Source organism: Chaetodon auriga, chromosome 5, assembly GCF_051107435.1.
Source record: "Chaetodon auriga isolate fChaAug3 chromosome 5, fChaAug3.hap1, whole genome shotgun sequence".
NCBI lineage: Eukaryota > Metazoa > Chordata > Actinopteri > Chaetodontiformes > Chaetodontidae > Chaetodon > Chaetodon auriga.
The window spans coordinates 15,303,506-15,324,857 of record NC_135078.1 but is presented as its reverse complement, the minus strand read 5'-3'; the positions used below and the strand labels follow the sequence as shown (position 1 = coordinate 15,324,857).

At 43.3% G+C, this 21,352-nt stretch overlaps 2 protein-coding genes across 3 annotated transcripts; one reads left to right on the top strand and one right to left on the bottom strand.

Annotated features, from left to right (window-relative positions):
- Positions 1 to 1,628: 1,628 nt before the first annotated feature.
- LOC143321158 (somatomedin-B and thrombospondin type-1 domain-containing protein) lies at positions 1,629 to 14,398 on the top strand. Its single transcript, XM_076731319.1, has 5 exons — positions 1,629 to 2,115; positions 9,335 to 9,520; positions 10,634 to 10,724; positions 12,797 to 12,955; positions 13,166 to 14,398. The coding sequence occupies exons 1-5, from the start codon at positions 1,866 to 1,868 to the stop codon at positions 13,269 to 13,271; spliced, it is 792 nt and encodes a 263-aa protein (XP_076587434.1). The 5' UTR covers positions 1,629 to 1,865; the 3' UTR covers positions 13,272 to 14,398.
- A 2,775-nt stretch (positions 14,399 to 17,173) lies between these two features.
- Positions 17,174 to 21,350, bottom strand: snap29 (synaptosome associated protein 29). Of its 2 annotated transcripts, none has more exons than XM_076730180.1 (6): positions 21,328 to 21,350; positions 20,237 to 20,473; positions 19,919 to 20,112; positions 19,072 to 19,157; positions 18,886 to 18,990; positions 17,174 to 18,454 (listed from the first exon to the last, which is right to left on the bottom strand). In XM_076730180.1, exons 2-6 carry the CDS (start codon positions 20,471 to 20,473, stop codon positions 18,294 to 18,296), a joined length of 783 nt encoding a protein of 260 aa, XP_076586295.1. In that variant the 5' UTR covers positions 21,328 to 21,350; the 3' UTR covers positions 17,174 to 18,293. The 2 variants fall into 2 exon arrangements, with proteins under 2 accessions (XP_076586295.1, XP_076586293.1); XM_076730178.1 differs by lacking the exon at positions 21,328 to 21,350 and adding an exon at positions 21,022 to 21,098.
- Between the last annotated feature and the right edge of the window lie 2 nt (positions 21,351 to 21,352).

Genomic DNA, 21,352 nt, shown 5'->3' with positions numbered 1-21,352 from the left:
TGGGTAGTTACGTCTATAATAATACATGATAATTTAGTTGTTGATGATATTTTTTATTAATAATCTGAATCTGTAACGTAGCCACCTAAGGCTTTAAGTAAATGTCGTGGAGTAAAAAAGTGGAAGCTTTGCCTCCAACATGTAGTGGAGGAAGTATGTGTGTGTGTAAAGGTGTGGGACAGTGGACAGTCTGTAATGAGGCGTGTAATAAGTTAATTAGCATCAGTGCAACAGAGATAACCTGGAATGACAGCAGGAATACGAAGACACAAATGCAGCACATGCCAAAAAGTTCATCTTAAACAGGAGGTGGAGCTGTTGTCAGAGCCTCAAACACATCTGTGAATCCCTCCCTCTGCTGCTCTGGCACACACACACAAACACACACACACACACACACACACACACACACACACACACACACACACGGTGTGATGAGAGAGACCTCCTCTATCCTCATATCTGTACAAAAGGGCTTTATGAGAAGGGTCAAAGAACCTACCAACTTCCCTTCATCCTAACATCATCACTCCCTCCTCCTCCTCCTCCTCCTCCTCCTCCACTCCTCTCCTCACTGCTGCTGGAGAGTGGATTGGTCCAAAATTGCCCAAAGATCTGTCATCGTCTTCACAGATGTTAGCCACACAGCTCAGGTCTTGAGCTCATCTTTGAACTCAAGAGGTGGAAAGTTGAGTTTTCTGTTTTTCAGAGAAGAATCCAGTGGTGGCTCCGCTGTGAAAAGCCTCTAAACAGACCAGCTAACTCTTATCTCACAGACTACATGTAAATGTGTACTAATACTTGCTTATACAATACTATGTGGAGCAGTGCATTTACAAGACAAAATTATCTTTCCTCTGGGCTGTGACATTGCTACTTTCACTGGAGCGAGGGATTTGAACTCTTATAATGGCGATTGTCTTGAGCCTGTCGTCCTGATGCGCTCTTACAGTATCCCCCCACTGCTCACTTTCTCCCCGAGAGCCTCCATTCACTCAGAGCCAGTGAAGGGTGAGTAATGTTATTGTTCTCCAGTCTTTCTCTCAAAAGGGTGGATGCTCTTAGTTCTACGGAATGAGTGGAGAACATTTTGATGCTGCAGCTCAGAGAGGGCCTCGTGTCTTCCCGCTGCAGCTGTTGACTGAATCTTATTTTCATGTAAACTTCTTTATTATTTACCGATTTGATAAAAAAAAAAAAAAAGAGGCTGCGCCGCTGTCCGTGGTGCTGAATTTGATTTTCTGATTGGAAGCTCAGCTGATCCAGACAGTTTCAGACACTTCTTTCACGAATGCATTTTCAGTTGTGTGTAATGTTTTGGATTGGTTGTTTTTTGGCTCCAGCTTTGGTCAAATGTCTCCATTAGACCTGAGACACAGCCCTGGCGGAGGCACTGTGCTCCCCCAAAATGAACGTCTTGCTGATTTGCATCTCAGCTGAGATGGTCCTACACCCTGTGAGAGAAAATCAAGACCATCTGTGACAGCACTCATTTGTTTAGTTACAAATTGCGCAACCGATTGAGAGAGAGAGAGAGAGAGAGAGAGAGAGAGAGAGAGAGAGAGAGAGAGAGAGAGAGAGAGAGATGTGGTGGTTGGGGGGGGCTGGCACTGTACGCCTTTCCTATTAACCAACAGTAGCGCTGAGGGGCGGTGTCCGACAGACGGATAGAAGAGAGCTGGTGCCCACACAAATTCCGCTTTTACGCATCACTTGTTCGTGGAGGTGTCAATGCCGAAGTTATCTCGGATTTGGATCTTATACAGAAAATACCACCAGCGTCTGTGTAACATAATTCAGTTTTAAGCACCATCCAAAGTGAAGCATACACCAGCAGGAAAGTGTGGAGCAAGAAAGTTTCTGTCATGGGAGCGCATGGATGGAGCTCGGCGCGTCTTGGGTTTGTCGTTTGTGGATATTTGGCATTTTTCTGCGGGGAAATAGTTCCTAAGGCTGAGGCAGGTTGCAGGGAGAGGGAGAGCCCAAACTGCTGCACCGGCCGGAACAACGAATGTTTCGAGTACACCAAGAGAAAAACGGTGTGCTACTGCGACACATATTGCCAGAAAACCGGAGACTGCTGCGAGGACTATCAGCGTGTGTGCCAAGTATCTGGTGAGTTTCTTGTTCTTTCCTGATCACTGAAATTTTGACCTCAAACTAACTTCAGAAAATTGTCGATGCTCTTAAAGCTTGACAGCTCAAAGCCTGGAGATAATTATCAACTGTACTGCGCAGATTTCACGTGGATTTCAACTGTGTCCAGCTCAGTGACGCCTGTTGTTCGTTGTTGTTCAGTTTGAGCCAGAGATGGCTGGCAGTGAGGTGACACGGAGACAGTGAGACATACTACACATAGCTGTCTCCAGTGCGCCCATTAAGGCTGTTTGTTTAAAGCCAGAGGTGACCATTAATAAGGGTGTACTTGGAGGGGTATCTCCTGACTTCATGGTTCAGGTTGTGCGTATGCGTTTTATGTTTGTAGGACTGACCCTTGACCTGGCCATGAAGTGGCTGCGAAGTGGAGTGAGTGATCACAACAAAGTCACACATCAGCATGGCAGTTTCCACCTAATCAGAGAATAAACTGCATTGCTGGAATCAGGAGATCGAGGTCAATTGTTCACAGAATCCTTAAAATCTGAGTGTGTGTAACCTCTTCCCTCATCATTCTGCCTGCTGCTATATATGGACAAATGAGGGAATGGACACCATGGGAACAGACTGCCAAAGATGGTCAGGGTTACTGACAGTAGAGCTGTGTCTGAGATGTGACAGAGGCAGCTCTTACAGTATGCTGAAATATCTCAAGTTCACAGGGAGTGATTATCTGTGTATAGATACACCCAGAGTGCGACCCTCGCCTTAAGTGCCCTAACCCTAACAAGCACCTGCAGGGTCAGACCTATGAGTCAAAGAGCACTTAAAATGCTGCAGTCCCTCTATTTAGGCACTTTTAGTGTATACACAGTGAACCTTTGAGTGTTGTATCTGTGCTGTGACGTGAACAGGCTGCCTCCTCCAGACTTGAGTTAAAAGTGTGTACAAAATTACTATGATGGAATACCTATTAGACCTCAGTGTTTACTGCAAAGATAGCTGAACCACCTGTTAATCACTGGTTAACTGCAGCATGCCATACTGCTGCAGTCATTCTCAAAAATCTATTTTATTTTACATAACAAATGGCCTTTTGTAAAGCATATAGCTTTAGTTAATCAGTGTTTGAATGCATTTTTACAACTTGAGGATCCCTGAATTTCAGGTACAATTCAGTAGAACTTCAGTAAAACTCGATCTGTATGTTCATGCAAATTTAGGATTTGTGATTTTGGCCTGTGTAAATAAAATTAACTTGACTTGACTGAATAATGTAGGTTCAAATTAAAATTTGCTTTTATTCTCCAATCAGTCAAAGAGTCATATAGAGACAGCATTTATCATCCAGCAGCCGGCTGAGTCCAGTTCAGGCATCACTTGATCCATCCCATGTGCCTGCCAAGCTGAAACTGAACAGAATAAGCACGGGAAGGTGCATCAGGTCAGTGGTGAGTCATCACTGAACTGTTCAACAGCAGCTGGTCCCTCAGAGGTCAGCTAACGGCTGCCATGTGCATCGGTTCACGCACGTGTCAGACAGGGATTTTTAGCACCGTGGACCTCATGTGTCGCTCTGACAGGTCAGTCCTGATGGCACACACACACAGTCGCACAATGGTGAGATGCAGGTGTTACAGGTTGGATAATGTCTCACTCTGCAAAACATCTGTAAATCAAGACATGCTGGCTCAACATTGACGAGGCAAAGCTTACTAATCACCTACAAGTTGGAGTGATTTATTCTCACTGTTGTAAACTGTAAAACATGCTTTTGGGATTGTGTGTTTTTAATAGTTTTACACTGTTTTATCTGTCAGCTTGGCCAGGACCTCTAAATGCTTTCTGGATCAGTGAGCGTTGGAGTGATGCTGAGAAAAGCACCTTGTCTTCCTCCCTCGGCACCCTACGCATCTGTACAGTATAAACACAAGATGCAGCTTGTGGCTTGGCTCAGTTCCATCAAAGCGCCCTGATGTTTTCTCAGTCACATTACACCCAGACTTTATCTGATCCTGATCCTGATCCTGTAGCTCTGTAACGCATCAAGGAGCCTGTCTGTGTACTGTCTGTCACAGTCTGTAATTTAGGCGTGTCAGCTGTAGCCGAGCAAAGAGCTTTGAGTGGGTGACATCAGGGGAGAGATAGAAAAAAAACTGCAGACTGTTTGCACCACAGTTGAAGCTCTTTCAAGTGAGACACAATTCTCCCCAGAGATGTCGTCCAAATGAAGAATTTGGCAGGATTTGGTGTTGGTTGTAAACAGTGTGGAGGATGTTCTTGTGCACTTATTATTACTCTGTTAAGAGCTGAGCAGTATTTCTTGAAGCAAGTGGAATCAGTGGTGGAATGTTTCAAAATCCTCCCTTCGACTTACAAAATTAACCATCTTGAAGTGATGTGCTCAGCATTTCTGGGCTCATTTTGATGCACTCATTATGATTTGGCAAGGATGAGTCTTTCTGCACCCGACTGGCAGAACAGGCCAATTACTGGGATGTTCTTGAGAGATTCATAATGTTTCCTAACTGGAAAAATATGGCGGCATTTCTGGAAACAACAATTAAGCAGAGCAACCCATCAAAATCAGTTCCTGGTTGAAATTGAGGCTATAAGTTATGGAATTGTACAGTCATGCTTAGTTTTAGAGCCTGAAGTTGTTTTTTGAGGTTGAGGAGGTGATATATACAACAAGCTGACACAATTTGTTTTGAAACATGTTGGAAGAAATGCATCATGGGAGAAGTCCTGACAGAGGATTCAGTGCATAACAAATAACATAACTGCAGCCTCAGCCGTTGCTTCCTCAATAAAGCGGATGATAAGCCTGGAAAAACTTAAGCTTTCTTCACCTTGCTGTGCTATTACTGCAAGGAACTAATGGTTGTTAACAGAAAATGCAGGATATCACTGTATAAAGCAGAAGAGGAGGAGACAGCTTAAAGAAAACTGGCTACACCAATGTGTACAGTGTTAGAAATCCTGTTGTAGGAGTACGATTGGTACATCACATAATTCCCTTGTCAGCCTTACATTGCTCATTCGTAGACCCTAGAGATGAAACTGGCCCACAGGAGGATGGAAAGGGCAGCTCCTCTCCTCTCCTACCGTGGCATCTGGTAGTTCTCACTTCAGCTGGAAGACATCCTGTAGCCTCTGCCTCAGATAGACCACAGGTTTGCTCATCAGTCTTCTGTCTCTCCTGCAGGCACTTCTGCTTCTCTTGCTCTCTCTCTTTAGGGCGCGGTGCACTGTCATGGCATGATGTTTGCTTCTTTCCACCTACGTTCACTCCCTCTTTTTCTTCCTTGCTTCCCACATGATCTTTCTGTAACCTTTATGAGAAGTGAATGTTTTTACCCAGCTTAGTTGAAATGAGCAAGCTGCTGTAGTTTTGGGGACAAGCAGCTTGCCTGCAGTTTTTCCAGGTACTCAGATACCACTCGCATTGTGATAGATGCTCTTAGTTACAATTTTTGTTGTCCTTCATCAAGCCGAGTTCCCATTGTCACTGTTGCTTTCATTCTTAAGATGTTGCCACAAGTCTGTGAATTGCTACGAAGTAAAGTTCACTTTGTCTTTGAATGATGAAGGTCAGCAGGTGAACCTTCCACTGACAACAGCACATTTTCTCTTTCTTTTTTTTGGTTTGTTTCCTTGTTTTTGTTGTTTTATTATTTTTAGGAAGGGAAGTCAGTATTCAGAGATGATCTTTCTAGTGTGTGTTGCAAAGCAAATCCTTCTTAGGTCCTAGAAAATCTCTCTCAGCTGTGTTTATAATGAATCCTTTTAATTAGTTGGTTTTCCTGGCTCCTGTTTTCAAGGTGTCTGCAGGAAACATTTATGTGCTAACCTGTCATTAGGGCTCAGTCCCGTGTCCTTCACCTCTATTAACAGGCTTATGGTTCTCCCCTGTGTTGCCCAACATTAGGAGGCTTGTCTGATGGGACCAAAGCCCAACTTTGTACATGGGAGGGAAGTGAGCAGGGGAGGTTTTGGGGTGCAGTGGTCCTCCAGAGCAGCTGGACATCTGGGTCCCATCAGAGAGGAGATGGGGGGGTGGATGGAGGGGGTGGGAGAGTGAAAGAGAGGACCAAAAAAAGGAGACAGATGGGGGAGAAAGAACAAGAGACAGTGTGGGATAATAAAGGGAGGAGAAGATAAAGGAAATTGGGTGGGCAGGTCTTTTGTTATGAAACCCTAAAATGGAAGCAGAATTCAGGGAGAGTCAGAAAAAAGGCGAATGAATCTGAAAAGCTAGATAGTACGCTGTTATCTCACTGTAACAAGTGTGACTGGAGATGGGCTGACAAGTCGGGAGATAAAAGTGCTGATGCTGGATACACATTCAGTGGTTTGGTTCAGCCAATGGTGTTTGTCTGAAGTTCTGCCAACTGACAGTTCGCTGCCATAGACACAGCTCAAGCAAACTCCTATTACTCCCAACTATAGCTGCATTTTCTAATATTTCAAACAAGGCAATGCATCCTATCTATGCTTTAAAGCCTTGGCATGTATTTGTGTGGTTTGATCAGACTTAATTGACAGTGACCACAGGGTAATAACCAGCTGTTAGATTCTAATGTTAGTAATTCCTGAATGGGGCATAGAAATTTGTGACTTCACCTTTTTCCCAACTTGGTCCCGCCTTCTTCAAACTGATGAAATAAGAAAACCAGAAATCTCTCATGTGAACCTTAGTGAACATAAGCTTGATTTTGGCAGAAAAGCGTGTGTGTGTGTGTGTGTGTGTGTGTGTGTGTGTGAAAAGAAGAAAGAAGCTGGTTGAGAAAATGTCCTTTGAGGGGCCTTTAAGTTCTCTGTATCAGTTTTTTCAGTGTTCAGTATAGTCAGTATAACATGAATGTTGTGCTCCCAAAGAGCAGAGAAAACAGGTCTAAAGTCAGTGGCAGTTTAATTAGTTGTCTTCTTTGCAGGGAAACTTTAAGTACTTGAAAACAGGTTGTAAAAATATCAGCTGATCATAAAGACAAAAGCTGAACATGCTGACAACGAGTGCCATTTGTTTCCTGTATTGGGGTCAGAGGTCAGAGGTGGTGGCATGCTTTCCAACTGGGGACTTTCTCGTCAACAATGGGGACAGGGCGACAACAGTGGCTGTAAGCTCTGAGGGTCAGGCTGTGTCAGACAGTCAGCAGGGTTATCATGTGGGTGGTAGGGCTCTCGCACTGGTAGTACCAGAAACAGAGCAGGGGGACCACCGCAGTTTGGGTAATTGCCTTCTGACCTCTGGTGGCTTGGGGCCAGCAAGCAGGCTGAAGGCTCCAGACAGGGCCTCAATCCTGTCTTGTTGGTGCGTATGTTGCGTCGATTGGAGGAGTAATACCTCTGTTTCCCCTGGGGTGCGGGAACTCGCTGACCCTATTGGTTCCATTGCACACCCTCTGCAGTGAAGACCTCATCTGCCCTGCTTACTCGCGTTTTTCCCACTGAGAGAGAAAGAAAAACAGCAACACAAAAACTGCCCCCATGAACGTCACAGGATGTAGAAGAGGGAAGGAAAGGCGAGGAGGCAGGAGTGAGGATAAGAGGAGGTGGAGGAGGCAGGAGAAGGGAAGCCGATATGGTTGTGGTGTTTGATTCGGTCACACCCCCGCGATATTCTTTCAAGAAAGTTCATGTCACTCTGCAAGCCTACACAGGGTAATGTGTACGTCTGTGTGTTTTAGGGTGATGACTGAAGGTGGAACAAGCCCAAGTGGGTGGGTGTAATCTGACAGAAATTGTTTTCGATGTGTGTGTGTGTGTGTGTGTGTGTGTGTGTGTGTGTGTGTGATGATCTGGGAAAGGCGAGTGTCAGGTGGGCAGCACTAATGTGCAGGAATGCAGAGATTCCACAGTGGCTTTGTGGATCGGCTGTGTCACTGAGACAGCCGCCCCCCCTCCAAAACCCCAACAGGACCATGGGAATGAACCGAACAGGCGGCACCTTGAAAGCTCTCTCTCTCTCTTTCTCCTGTTCACACACACACATACTTATCCACTTGCAGCATTGTACTGTGGGGTGAGCGTGTATTATAAAGACAGAGTTAGGTAGATTAGATGGCGAGGGAGGATTAGATTCAGTTATGGTATATTTATCCTCTCCCTCCCTATAATTTCAACAGGAACATCTAAGAGCTTCACGCTGTGTGCACCTGCTCTCATTGTATTAAACTTCTGTTGTCTACAAAGCAGCTCCACACCGATATCAGGCTTTTTGAGGAAAGTATTGTGGTGCATGTTTGCATTCATTAATCTGTGTGTGAGTCTTTGGGTGCCTCTCCTTATTTGTTAATGGAGAGGGCAGTTCCTCCCTAAAACAAAGCTGTTAAATGTCTGCTGCTATTAAAAGTCTGTGTTGGACAAGGCTTGATTGCTGCTGGAGACTCTTGGCTTTGATCAAAGCAGCCATCTAAGAAATACAGCTTCCTCTTAGCCTGATGTAATTGGCTAAATCAGCCTACAGAACGGGAAGCCTGATTGCTACTGCTGCGGTGTTTATGTGTTGTTGCTGTATTTGTGTGTGGGGTCGAGCAAAACCAGAGAGAACAGGATGCAAAATTAGCCCCCTGTTTAAATGGCCCCCACGTTTGCCCTGGGTCGCAGACTTCCTGAGTCTGGGGTTTGGCTGATCTGGCAGTAGTGGATGGTAATGACCCAGTCACTCGTTTGCCGCCCACCAACCTCAGTAAATGCTCGCTGCAATATTATGCAACTCTGTATCAGGGTGTGTGTTGCTGCTCACACTTTCAGCCATGCGGTTAGGCATGGCAGCAAAGATTAGGGGAACGTTTACAACTACCTCTGGGGTAAAGATCAATTCATTCGTCTTAATTAGTGCATTTGTTTTGGTAGCACCCCCTTGTTCTTCCTCTTCTGACCTCAGGCCGTTAAATCCTCCTGAACTCAAACTCATCTCACTTTCCATAAATGTGCTTCTCTATCTGTAACACTATGAGCAAACCTGAAGTCAGTCTTTTTTTTGTCTTTTGTTTTGTCCAAGTTGAGCTTTCCTTTTTTCCTCTGCAAGTACATTCAGTGCAATCTTTCAACTGGAGCCAGATTCCTTGTGTGTGTACACATACTTGGCCAATAAAGCCAATTCTGGTTCTAAGGCAATCTAAAACCGCTAGAGGCCGTGGATATTTTAAGACTTCCCCACATCTTTGAATGTTTTCCTCCTGATGTTAATGTGAAACCCTCAGCTGATCTCTCTGTCTCCCTGCTCCCCTAGCAGCCATTGACTGTGTGGTGGGATCTTGGGGCCCCTGGTCATCATGCACATCACCATGTGGAGTTGGCAGCACAGAAAGGAGTCGCCAAGTATCTGTACCCCCTCGAAACGGAGGCACGCCTTGTCCTGACCTCAAACAGCGTCGAGGATGCTTTGGAAACAACGCCATATGCAGCACCGCGAAAGGTGAGAACCTTTTCTACGTGTCCCTACAAGCACACTTTTATGCATGCACGCACTCCTGCTCTGACCTCTGTTACATATTCATTTGGGGTTTCAGTGGTCTCTGGGGTACCGCTTGTTAACACTTTTACTGTAAGTAATACATCTGTTCTGAAGCCTTGTCTCCAGCTGCACTGTTTCAATGCCTCAGTTTCAGTGAATCACATTCCCAGTAAAAACACCAGAACACAGATAAACATTTTTCCATGTGGAAGATTTCCAAGGAAAACTGAGTAACACTGCACTTCACACCGCTTTGATACATTTCATACGCTGAGTCATTTTGAGTGAAGAGATCAACTGCTGTAGTTGAAATGTGGGATGTGTTTATACCTCCACCCACCTCTCTGCTTTTCTTTCTGGACAAAGTGCAAACTCCATTAGTCGAGTCAAAGTGTAGATACTCCTCATCAAATATTACTGCAATACAAAAAAAGTTGCTCAGTCAAATTTTTACTTGAGTTAAGCTATTGGAGTGCCTGCTTTTAAAAATACTTAAGTATTCAAAGACACATTTTCTCGTTAATGTCACTCAATTGTTTAATTGTTGCCACAATACATTTAGAGAACCTAATGACTCAAACCACCCACCGAAATGCACTGACTGCTTGTAGAACCTGTAAACTAAACAGCTTATAGAATCTGCTGTTTGCGGCGCATGTGTGTGCGTGTGTGCATGCAGGAGAGAGGCTGCAGTGTGATCAAGTTACACCAAAATGTGTATGCATATTTCTGAAAGGACTTTATTCAGTAACACTGAAAATCCAACCACAGCATTGAAACTGCAACTACTACAAGCACAGACAGCATGGTCTCTTCACAGAGATTAAGTGGAGTCAAAAGTACAATATTTGTATTAAAAAATGATGTGAAGTAGAAGTCATGAGTTTAAAAAAAAAAAAAAAACAACACTCAACTGAAGTATACATACTTGAAAAATGTACCAAAGTATAGTACTCAAGTAAATATACTGTGTCACTGCCCACCCCTGCTGCTCTTCGGTGGAAACAAGAGCTTATCTGACATGATTGTTGCCTTTTTCATTTCCGCTTTTTCATCCCTGCACCTGACCTGCAGAGGTGGCAAAGATCCTGCCTGATTCTTTCAAGAGGAACTTCAAGGACCCTTGGAGGCGACCACACATGCTGATGAAGGAGGAGAAGGCCAGGTAAGGCCTCTATTATCGCACTGCAAACAAACACACAGGACTGACCCAGCCAGCCCTCTGTGTTTCCGTCTGTGGCGCTGGCTTTCATGTGCAATCGATGCAGAGAGGGGGTAATTACAGCTTAAACGTCTGGAGTGTAGAACGATCACATGTCCTGGACAGAGATTGAGATTTTAGAGCAGCTGAAGAGTTTCATTTCCAAAATGCTAACAACTCCTACTCATGTTATCATGTCTTTCAGAGTCTTTTTTCCTCATGCAAGTACGTGTGTGCACACATACTTGGCCAATAAAGCCAATTCTGATTCTGAGTGTAATTATAACCAACAACATGCTACGCCTTTTATTTTAGCCAGCAATCATTTTGCATAAGAAAAATTGCAGATGTTTGCTTCCTCAGTCCTGCATAAACCTCTTTTGTTCCAGCTCCAAAGCTGCATTTCAGCCTCTCTGATATAGCTGGATTTTACTCCTCATTTTTAACATAGTTTCAAAGGTCACTTAAAGATCAACTTTGTGCTCCAAAAGATTAGAGAGTACAGACCACGGCCAAGGTTGCCATAACACACAGAGACTTGAAGTTGCTTTGACTGTGAAACGTGAACGCTGTTATTGAATATTTGCATCGTGCGCTGACCTTTACTGATAAGGCAACCATAATCCACGTAAAAGGTAAACTGCATAGATGTCATCTTGGATTGGAGCTGATTGCAGATGTTCTCAGAGCTGGAAAAATCAGAGACCAGGGAATAAAATCACGGCTGGTTTCCTGACAGCCCACAGCCTTTAACACTGATTAACACTGACATCGGATACCTCTGTTTTGACTGAAGTACAAAGCATCAGGGGATTGGAGGCACGTTACTCATAAATGAGAGCAATTCAACATGAATGAGTCAGAGTTAGGGTGATTTCACACGCACATCTGGTGCCCCGCTGTTGTCATCGAAACTGACCGAGGAGACGAGGGGTTGAGATGACATGAAATGATGATCGGTAGTTGTCCTTAGATCTCGAGTTATATCTGTGATCTAATCTGAATGAGTAATATTTCACAAAGACGTTGATTTATTTTGGACTTAACGTGTGGAGGATGAACACCTGTGCGAGTATCTGTCAGGAATGAAGACATAAAGGTATAAACGTTGCTTAAAGAATCCATCAAGTGTAAGTGATTCATGTTTTCTTCACTTTTCTTATGCTCTCGCTAACGTTTGCTGGTTTTCCCTGGAGCAAAACCTTCAGCATGAACACTCCAAATCAGACCTGAATAATAATATCCTAAATATCAATAATCATATGGTCTTTAAAAAAAAGTTATTTTCCAATGTCTCTTGTGGACAAAGTCTTGAAGCATCACTCTGAGAAAAAACTGCGGCTTCATGTTTTCTTTGACAAACCGTCCCACTGGGGATGGTGTTTTGTCACAGCTGTCTGAATCAGAGACAAAGTAAATAGTGCACGAGTTCAAAGTGCCTGCCAGAGAACACAGTGAGCAGAAAAACACGACCTTATTATTGTTTCCAGTGCACAGAGCTGTGTTGATATTAGGATCCTGCAGGTGACCATGACACTGCTGGATCACCTTCAAATGGAACAAATCTCTTATCTGGCTGTTTGATTTGTCCTTTGTCCGGTTATAGACGTGATCAAGCCCAGCTGGCTGGGTTGGATGACCACTTGGCTTTCGTTAATCAAGCCATGATGGATTGGTTTTTTACTGCTTCAAGGGGAGGAAAGAGGAGAGATGCATTTTTTTGGGGGGCGTTTAAACCTTTCTTGTCTCTTTGTGTCTTCATCTTGATATGTTTCTTTTGTGTGTTTTGTTGCTGATGATGTAGTGGCATATTTGAGTGAAAGATAACTATCCAAAGCTCAGTTCAAAGAAGAAAATATTAGATGTTGAGATCTTGCCAACAGAGCAGTGTGAGTTCTCATACGAAAACATCTGTAGCCCAAAATTGTGTGATTTCACTTATTGACCCTTGTATTTTTTCCCATATTTCAGAATGAAATCCAAGTGAAATTCTATTATTTTTCCTTTCTCTCCCTCTCTGCGCTCTGTGCTTGCAGTTACTGTGTGTACCTGCGTGTGAAACAGGCCAGTGTAGCGTGTAAACTCAAACTGTGGAGTGCTCATCTGGTGAGAGAGAGGCTGGTGTGTGCAGAGTGTCAGAGTGACGCCATGTCAAAGTCAGACCGCTGCGGAGGTGACGGCCTACAGAGCACCAGGTAAACCAAACAGTCAAAACTCGACACGTGTTCATCCATTACGCTGTGCAGCTTTTAATGTAGCTTGGCCATCTGCAGACTGGCTGCAACAATTTATTTTCCCCTGCTAGTAACAACAAGGTGGAAAGCCCTGAGCGAGGCACTTTAACCGTAACCTTTAACCATATTGCCACTGCCTGTTTCATGCCTGTTTGGTCCTTTTCTTCCAAGAACGTTCTGGGCAGCAGCTTCAGTCCCGGGCTGTCATGGTTCCTGGGTGCGGGAGTCGTCTTCAGAGGCTTGCCGGTGTCCTCCATACTCCGTGCTCTTCGTGTGAGCCGACGCAAACTCCAGACATCTGTATACAGGGACGAGATTTCCCTCAACACCTCCTGTTAACTGTGGAGCTACAGCCCTGCCAGCCAAGCCAGACCCCTCTGATCCAGATTACTGGATGGGTAACTCAAGGAGATCAGCAGCATCCTGCCACTTTTTCCTTTCACCTCATACTCTGTACTGTATACACTATTGCTAAGCACTCAGAAATTCTTGCATTTAATTTCAGATTTTACAGCCACGTTATGTACTTATTCTCCTCCAAAGCACAGCAACATCTATATGCCTTTTTACCTCTCAATCTTTGCTATCTACCTCCATCAATGCAAGTGCATTTGTTAATGCATAATGTATAAATATATAAATATATTATTTTGCTTTATACATTTTCTACTTTTGATTGTTTATGTGTTATGTATATGTGTCCATATAGCTACACTTATTTGTATCCCACAGTTTAAACACCAAACAGCAGTTGCTGCACCCAGTTCGAGCCCCAGTCCAAAGGGTCCTAAATCAGCTGCAGGTTGGAGATGCTGAAAACTGGTTCATCCAAACTGTACCCATTGCTAGAATCCTCCAGTCAATATATCTGTGTTTTGCAGTTTTGTCCCTATCATTATTTCTTTTCAACAAAAACATTTATACCAGCAAGTCACGTTGAATATCAGGTATTGATTCTCAGGTGCTGAGATTTGTGTCTTTGTCTCCCATCAAGCTTCCTCTTTCATGTCCGCCTCTCAGTCCCATCTGTTCAGACCGAATATTGTTGGAGAGGAAAAAGAGCCATTTAAGAGAATTTCACTGTGGTTCTCTCTGTCCTCCGTGTCCAAGACTGAAAAGAATTGCAGATTAACCACAGCTTTACCTTCTTGAATGAAAAAGAGGAGTCAGTCAACTGGCTCGGTACGCCTTCCCGCACCTCCTGTACTGCTGGTTTAAGAGGAGGACGAGTGCAGTCCCAGCAAAAGGCTTTTCTCTCTGGAAAGCTGTGACTTTCTCTTTCTCTCCCCTGTCTCTGTCTGTGTTTGTGTGTTTATTTATTATAAAACAAGTGACGATTTTATTAGTGCAGCACGGCATACTCTGTACACTGTCCATTAGTGAAAATAAACAACTATACTGTCATTTCTCCTCCATTTTGTCATATTTTCTGGTGTGGGTATTTTATTGCATCATGGCAGTCAGATTAAGCAACACTTGGAACAGTTACAGAGACCACCGTTAGCATTTCTGACTTCTCCCCTGTGCAATTACTACTATGACCACAGCACTGCTAAGTATACCTCTCATTACCGGTGTTTACATGCAGCACCTCACAGTTAAAGAAGAACGCTGCTGAACATACGTAAGTTAATGCAAACATGTACCCATTAACATATTTGTGTTGCATTCTTGGCATTTTTCCCCCTGTGCTGTAAACGCGATGACGACAAGCAAATTCACAACTAATGTGTATAATCATGTTTTTGGGTGAGACATTCTCCTACAATCTGAAGTTTTGTGATGTAACTGCCAGAGATGATGTGTGGACAGACTAAACATGAGGCATGAGACATCTTACATCATCTGAAAATACATCTGCCGCTTTTTTGGGGGGGTTTGTTTTTACAGCAGCTCTGAGCAGAGAATACCAAGACGCCACATTTGAAAGCCAGTTTGCCTCCTCCTCCATGTGATATATGGATTAGCTCGGTGAACATAGAGGAGGGGGTGTCTAAACCTTGACTCTGACCCTGAAAGTTGTTTATGAAGTCGTTGCTCGTCGTCCTTGATGACAGTTTTAAACCAAAATGTCATGACCTCCTAAAGTTTTCCATATTATCTTTCCTCAAACAAAACCCACTGATGCACCCGTGTTACACAGTCTAGCCCTCCATCACAAGCAGGAAGGTAATGAGACTCAGCAGAGGAGAGGGGAGGTAAAGAACAGTTTCGGATGGATTTGAGGATGTAAACATCACATTAAGTGTTGAGGTGAAACAATATTAAATCCCACTCAATATCTTAATGAACACTGAAAAACATGACCTATGTGGAAAACGTGAACACCAAAGATCTAACAAATCCACACTTTGAGGAAGATTCATACTCCTGGCTCTTTCACGTGTTTCATCTCAGAGGCACTTGAACTTCACCTCCTCCATTAATCTCTCCAGCCACCCTACCTCTTTTTTCTGCAGTCCTCCCTCCCTCTCTCCCTCCCTCCCTCTCACCGGCTCCCTAGCAAACTCCCCTCCGTCAGCACAACTCTTTATTTTCTCTTACTACAACAGTGGCAATAGAGTGCTGTCAGCCTGACAGTCCATCCACTCTGAAGCAGGCTTTACCCCCCTGGCTGCCTGCCTCTGCTGCTAACCCGCTTTCCAAAGGGCAGGAAGGCCCATCTCTGGCCCAGTGCCTGATGGGCTCCGACAGCAGTGTGTTCTGGGATTACGCCCGGTGAAAAGGGGGGCATTCCAGCACCGGCGGCCTTTGTCACAGCACGGCCACTGTTTGCTTTTGACAAGACAGCTGTTCAAAGCCCTCCCGGCCCCCACGGATGGCGTGAAGGGAAAGAACCCAGGGGTGACTTCCGTTTAATGGTGGTGTCGCTGCCACCTCCACCTGAGGTCACTTCAGCAGTATATTCATCCCCAGTGTAGCCCCGGTTTGTGCATCTCACTGAACCACAGTGTTTTATATTGATTACCCTTAAGCCACAAAAGCAAGTGAAACATTTCTGTCCTGCAGCTATAAAAATATTCCCGCCATCTGCTCAACCAAGGTGAAGTTGATTAATCTGAACTGCTTTGCCTTCTGGAACAACCTTGACTTTTTCCTTCCTTTCCTAACATTAAAGTGATGCTGCTACTGCACTGTATGCTTCCATCTACCTTGTCTACTTGTTTTTTTTGTTTTGTGTGTGTGTGTGTACACCACACATGCAATAGGAGGAGTCCCATTTTCTGTGCTCCAGTGTAGGGTTAGAGTCCCCTTCACCATCTGTGTCCGCCCATCCACAACTCAAACACAACCCAGTGCATTCATTTACTGATCAATTGATGGCATGAAGTATGTTTTTGGACACCTTGAGAGCTATACCTGTTCCTCTAAGCTTCCTCCTTGGTTATTTTTGAGAGCAGTTGGTCCTGCAGCATTCAACCAAGCCTGGCTTCAAATAAAAATAAAAATAAAATGAATATCTACAAATACATGCCTGAGAATTCACAAAAACAAAACAAAACAAAACAAACAAAAAAAAAGGCCCTTCCAGTTCTGACATGTAGCGGCCTCCATCAGCTTGGGGCCCTGGGTAGTTGGTACCCCATTTTCCCCTCTGTGTCGCCCCTGTGTTGCGTATATATGTGTTTTTGAGAAGTGTGTACTGTAATTAGCAAGTCATCCTAATGAGGGCCTGTGCAGGAGCAGCTGGTCCAGCACAGAGGAATGATAATGAATAGACGCCTCAACATGAGGAGCTGAGCAACAGGCAGCACCACAGCTGGTACACAACAGAGCCAGTATAGTAAACATCCTATGATGATCATATTAGAAAATAAACTCCACTGTCATCAGTGTTGTGTTCTTAAGAATCACACATCATTGCAAGTCAGAATATTTCAAGGCTTTTAGGTGTGTTGCTGTAAACTGCGGTTTACTTTGAGAGTACTTAGTTTGGTGCACTTGGTTTGTAAAATATCACCTATTCTGCTCTCATCTCAGAATATCACCCTGTTATTATATCACAATGCATCAAAAATTAACAGACACTGTGCTGACACACTGTCTAATGATTGATTGACAGTGATCTCTCTGCAGAGCCTCATGCAAACTCCAGCCTAGACATGCAGTGTCACCTTGTGGCGCTTTTGATTTCCTGCGCCACTTTAGCAGAAACACAATTTGTAGGACAACTGTGACTCCCCTTACATATGTTTTTATTAAGTATGTGGTTTTGAAAGAATACATGATACACATGGCAAAAATGAAACCTTGTGACCATAAATCCTAATTTATCATCTTATTTTTGACTGTTTCCTAAGAATAACCATGTGTTTTAATTCATAAAAAGCTGAAGTGGTTAATCTACTTATAAATGCATCCCAGGGAAGACGTATGATGATGACAATGGGGATATCCTTTCAGTTTTGAACTTTTATATTCACAGCTAGCTTGTTCACATGATGTACAATCATTCACTCAATCAAATTCTGCAGCATTCAATAAAATATTTATATGAACAATCAATGTGAAGCCAGGAAAGCACCGAGGAACACGAACATACTTGAATAAAGTGAAGCAACCTGTGGTGAGAAATACCAGTGGACATCAAAAGCTAGTCTACCGTACATACACGCTATCTGTAAGGCAAAAGTGACTTGAGCAGACATCCATAGTGTTTCTGTACATATGTGAAGGCAGGTCCAGGTATTAGTTAGCACTGACATATGATCATAAACACAAAACATTGCAGTTTTAGACGTAGGCTGTGATTCCTGTCTATTTAATGAATTATTAAGACTTCATTTGTCAAACGAGTCATCTGTTTTGCCTGAATGAAGAGCAAACTAGGAGCCACTGGTACGCCTTTGGCAATCAAGAAAAGCTGTTCGATCTGATGCTCTAATCACCCAAACCAATGCAAATTCAGCAAACTCCATTCACACAGAAATGCAGTGGAGCTTGATGGGGACAACAAACAGCTTTAACCTGGACAAAGACAGTCTCTTACACCAATACACACATGGAACCAAGACTTCCCTTCAAAGCACAAAAGTTAAAAAATCAGTGAAGAGGCAGGAGGAATTTCTACAGAAACTTGAATTCCTGGGCAAATCTGAAACGGGGAATGACCTCTCAACATTAAAGATGAAAATAACTTGGATAAAAATTGGCTCACTTGCATATCTGCTAGTTACAAGTTTTCATTCATAAAAAAACTTAAAGAACACAGAGTTTAATCATCAGAAGTCAGGATGGAGAGAGACGTGAGAGGATGACCTGTGGTCGTCTTTTGTCTCTGTGAGTCCAAGTGTTTGTTTTATTTGAGGTTTTTAATCTGTTGGTTTGTGTTGTTGATCTTGACATCCATCTTGTCCACTTTATTCAGAAGAGAATCAATGGAGTCGTCCTGGTTGTCAATCTCAGACTGGAGACCAAGACCAAGGTTCTTCAGTCTGCTCAAGCCATCGCACATCTCATCTGGGAAATTCACAAAGGAAAGAAAGCAAAAGTAGGGGTTTGCTTAAGCTTTTGTCTTTTTACACTACGACACATAACATCCTACATCTAACACAGACAATACAGTACACTGCTGTTTCAGATTCCCCAATGGATATTGTATGGTCAGAGCACGTCTAGAGGAGTGTATTTCATGATAATGTTGTTTTGATGAAGGGAAATTCTAGTAAATAAAATGTATTTTGTTATTCAGAATTACAAATATTGTCATTACAATACCGAGCACAGTTACCCAATCATAATATTATCATTTAACCATTCCCAAAAGCATTGAGGTCATCCATTTAATCCACTTACGTACCTGTTCTTGTGACTGCATTGTATAAAACTGTTTCGTGTTTCAGAATCAAGTAGAAATAACAGAAAATTAAAACAGATTTTGTTTTTTCTACCTAAATTTTTGTCGAGGGTCTGGTGAGCCTCCTTGAGGTGTCTGTTCTGACGGTATCCATTCTGTCTAGATGAGCTGTCATCCAGTGATGCAGCACCTCCAAATCCTGGAACACAGAAATGAGAAATGGTGGCAGCCAGTTTTTGGTATGGTTATGCAATCCTGAGGGTCTTGTACAAACTCTTACCTCCTGTATCCAACTTTCTTAGGTTGGGGTGGCTGGCTTGGTACTTATCTTCATACTGTCTGCTGTTGGACAAGGCGCTCTGTAATCTGAGAAGGTTAGATAAGCATTGTTCAGCCATTTAGTGAAGGATAGCTGAAGACTAGTGGCTGGAAATGGCAAAAGCACAAATTTTATGGTTGCATTACTCAAACACTAATTCATTGTTATAATGGCTTTATTGTAACTTGGCTCCAGAAATCTCAAATCCATAAAAGTGATCTGCATGTGACTTGAAGACCTTGAAGAACTTTGTCGACTTAATCAAACTAGATTAAGTCGACAAAGACGACCCTTGCAACACATGAAATATACCAACATCATGGATATACTAAAGAAACAGAGACTTTGAAAGATCTGCCAGGGGAAATGAGCTGTTACTGTTGTGTCATTCCATAATACACGGAGCCTTCTACATAAGTGACTGTTCAAAAAAGGTCTGGGGTGGATGATACTGTCATTTTCTTTAAACTAAAGAGGGTGAAGCACTGCTACATCAGAGCCCAAGGCTTTTCAGTTTCTGATACAAAATACTTTACGGACAGCTGAGAGCAAAGGGTGTTAGTTAGAGAGCACGAGTCTTAGTTATGTTTGCCTAATCGCTTGAAAATGTTAGAAGCTGACCATGTTGTTGCTAAAGTGTATTTTATTAATGTGCTGACTGAATTGTATTGTACATGGAATATTGCTTGGATCTAATGTTTTTATTCAATCATATAAAGTTATTTTACACATTTGAATAGCAATATTTAAGTCAATACACTAACTAACTAACTAACTAACTAACTAACTGTACCGTACTGAATCTTACCCCTCGGTGGCCTGGTAGGCTTTTGGCTGCTCAGGTGGTGGCTTTGTCTCTGGTTTGCCCTTGAAGTAATTGACAAGGCCGCCCCACACACTCTTGATACTGTTAATGTGGGTCTGACTAGTCTTCAAGTCCTGATCCATGTTGTCCAACATCTTGTCTGTCCTCTTCAGAACCTCACCCTGTCGCACCAGCTCCTATAGACCAAGAGTGAGAGAGTGGAGACTGAGAGAAACTACAAGACTTTTCTTTGTTGACTGCCACCCTCTCAGACAAGGAACATCTTTGTGTACCAGAGTGAAGCTGATAATTTTGACATACCTCTGCCGTTTCCACACCCATCTTCTCTGATTCATAGATGAGGCCGAGGGAACGGTGACTGCTGTCCACAGCAGACTGAGCAGTACGCATCACTTCCTGCTGGAGGTACCTTTGCCTTCTCTCTGCTTCACTCAGCCCGCTGTCATCTGGATCGTCAGTAAACCCCCTACTTTTAGGCTTAAAATCTTCTTCGTCGTCATCATCTGCAAAGGGGTTGTGGGATTTAGGGTAGGCCATCTGTGGGGCAGAGACACAATGTTTTGACAAGTTTCAAACGAATGTACCATCTGGTCAGCTCCTCAGTTAGCTCACTACACAAAAAGTACATTGAGTTAAAACAATTTTGAAAATAATGCTGATGATGCTCACTTTACATTTGATTAGACAACTGGTATCACGACTTCGAGATATATCCATTAAAGCTAGCTTTATACTGTTAGCTTCAACTATCCTAGCTACAACTTCCACACAGTAAGGACAGAAGTTTTGAACAATTGAGAGAATCGATGAAAACGTTTCATACTAATCATCTACTAAAACAACTTCTGGATTATATCAACGCAAAGTAATTTACATTATTGCACAAAGTTAAACCTAGCTAAGGGGTGTTGGCTAGCTAGCCAACCGCTAGGTAATTAATGAGGATTGCCAGCAAAGCAAATAGCACGTCCATGAGCCAATACAAGACGGCGGTGTGACAATATTGGTGTTTTGTTCTTGTAGAATAGATTATGTCTGAAATAAAACTATAAAAATCATATGTACAACCAGTTAATGAGACAAACCTTTGACCGTCTGGACTGTAATGTTAGACGTTGTTGTTGCTCTATCAGCTGACTATTAGCAACTGCACACTTCCGGTCACGCGTTTGGTGACGTTGGCGCGTGCAGTCGCAACTGTCATCCTGCGCAATAAAAACGCACATGGTGATACTGACTTCATGTGCTAAATAAAACTCCTTAAACGTGACGCTAGACAACAGAGTCTGATGTTGTACCCGTCACTCTGATTAAAACAATTTTATTATAGTTTAATACAATACCACCAATGAAACTACAAGCCCTCGTTAGGATTGTCCCTGCAGGGTTACCGTACTGCGGCTTCCCAGCGCCAGC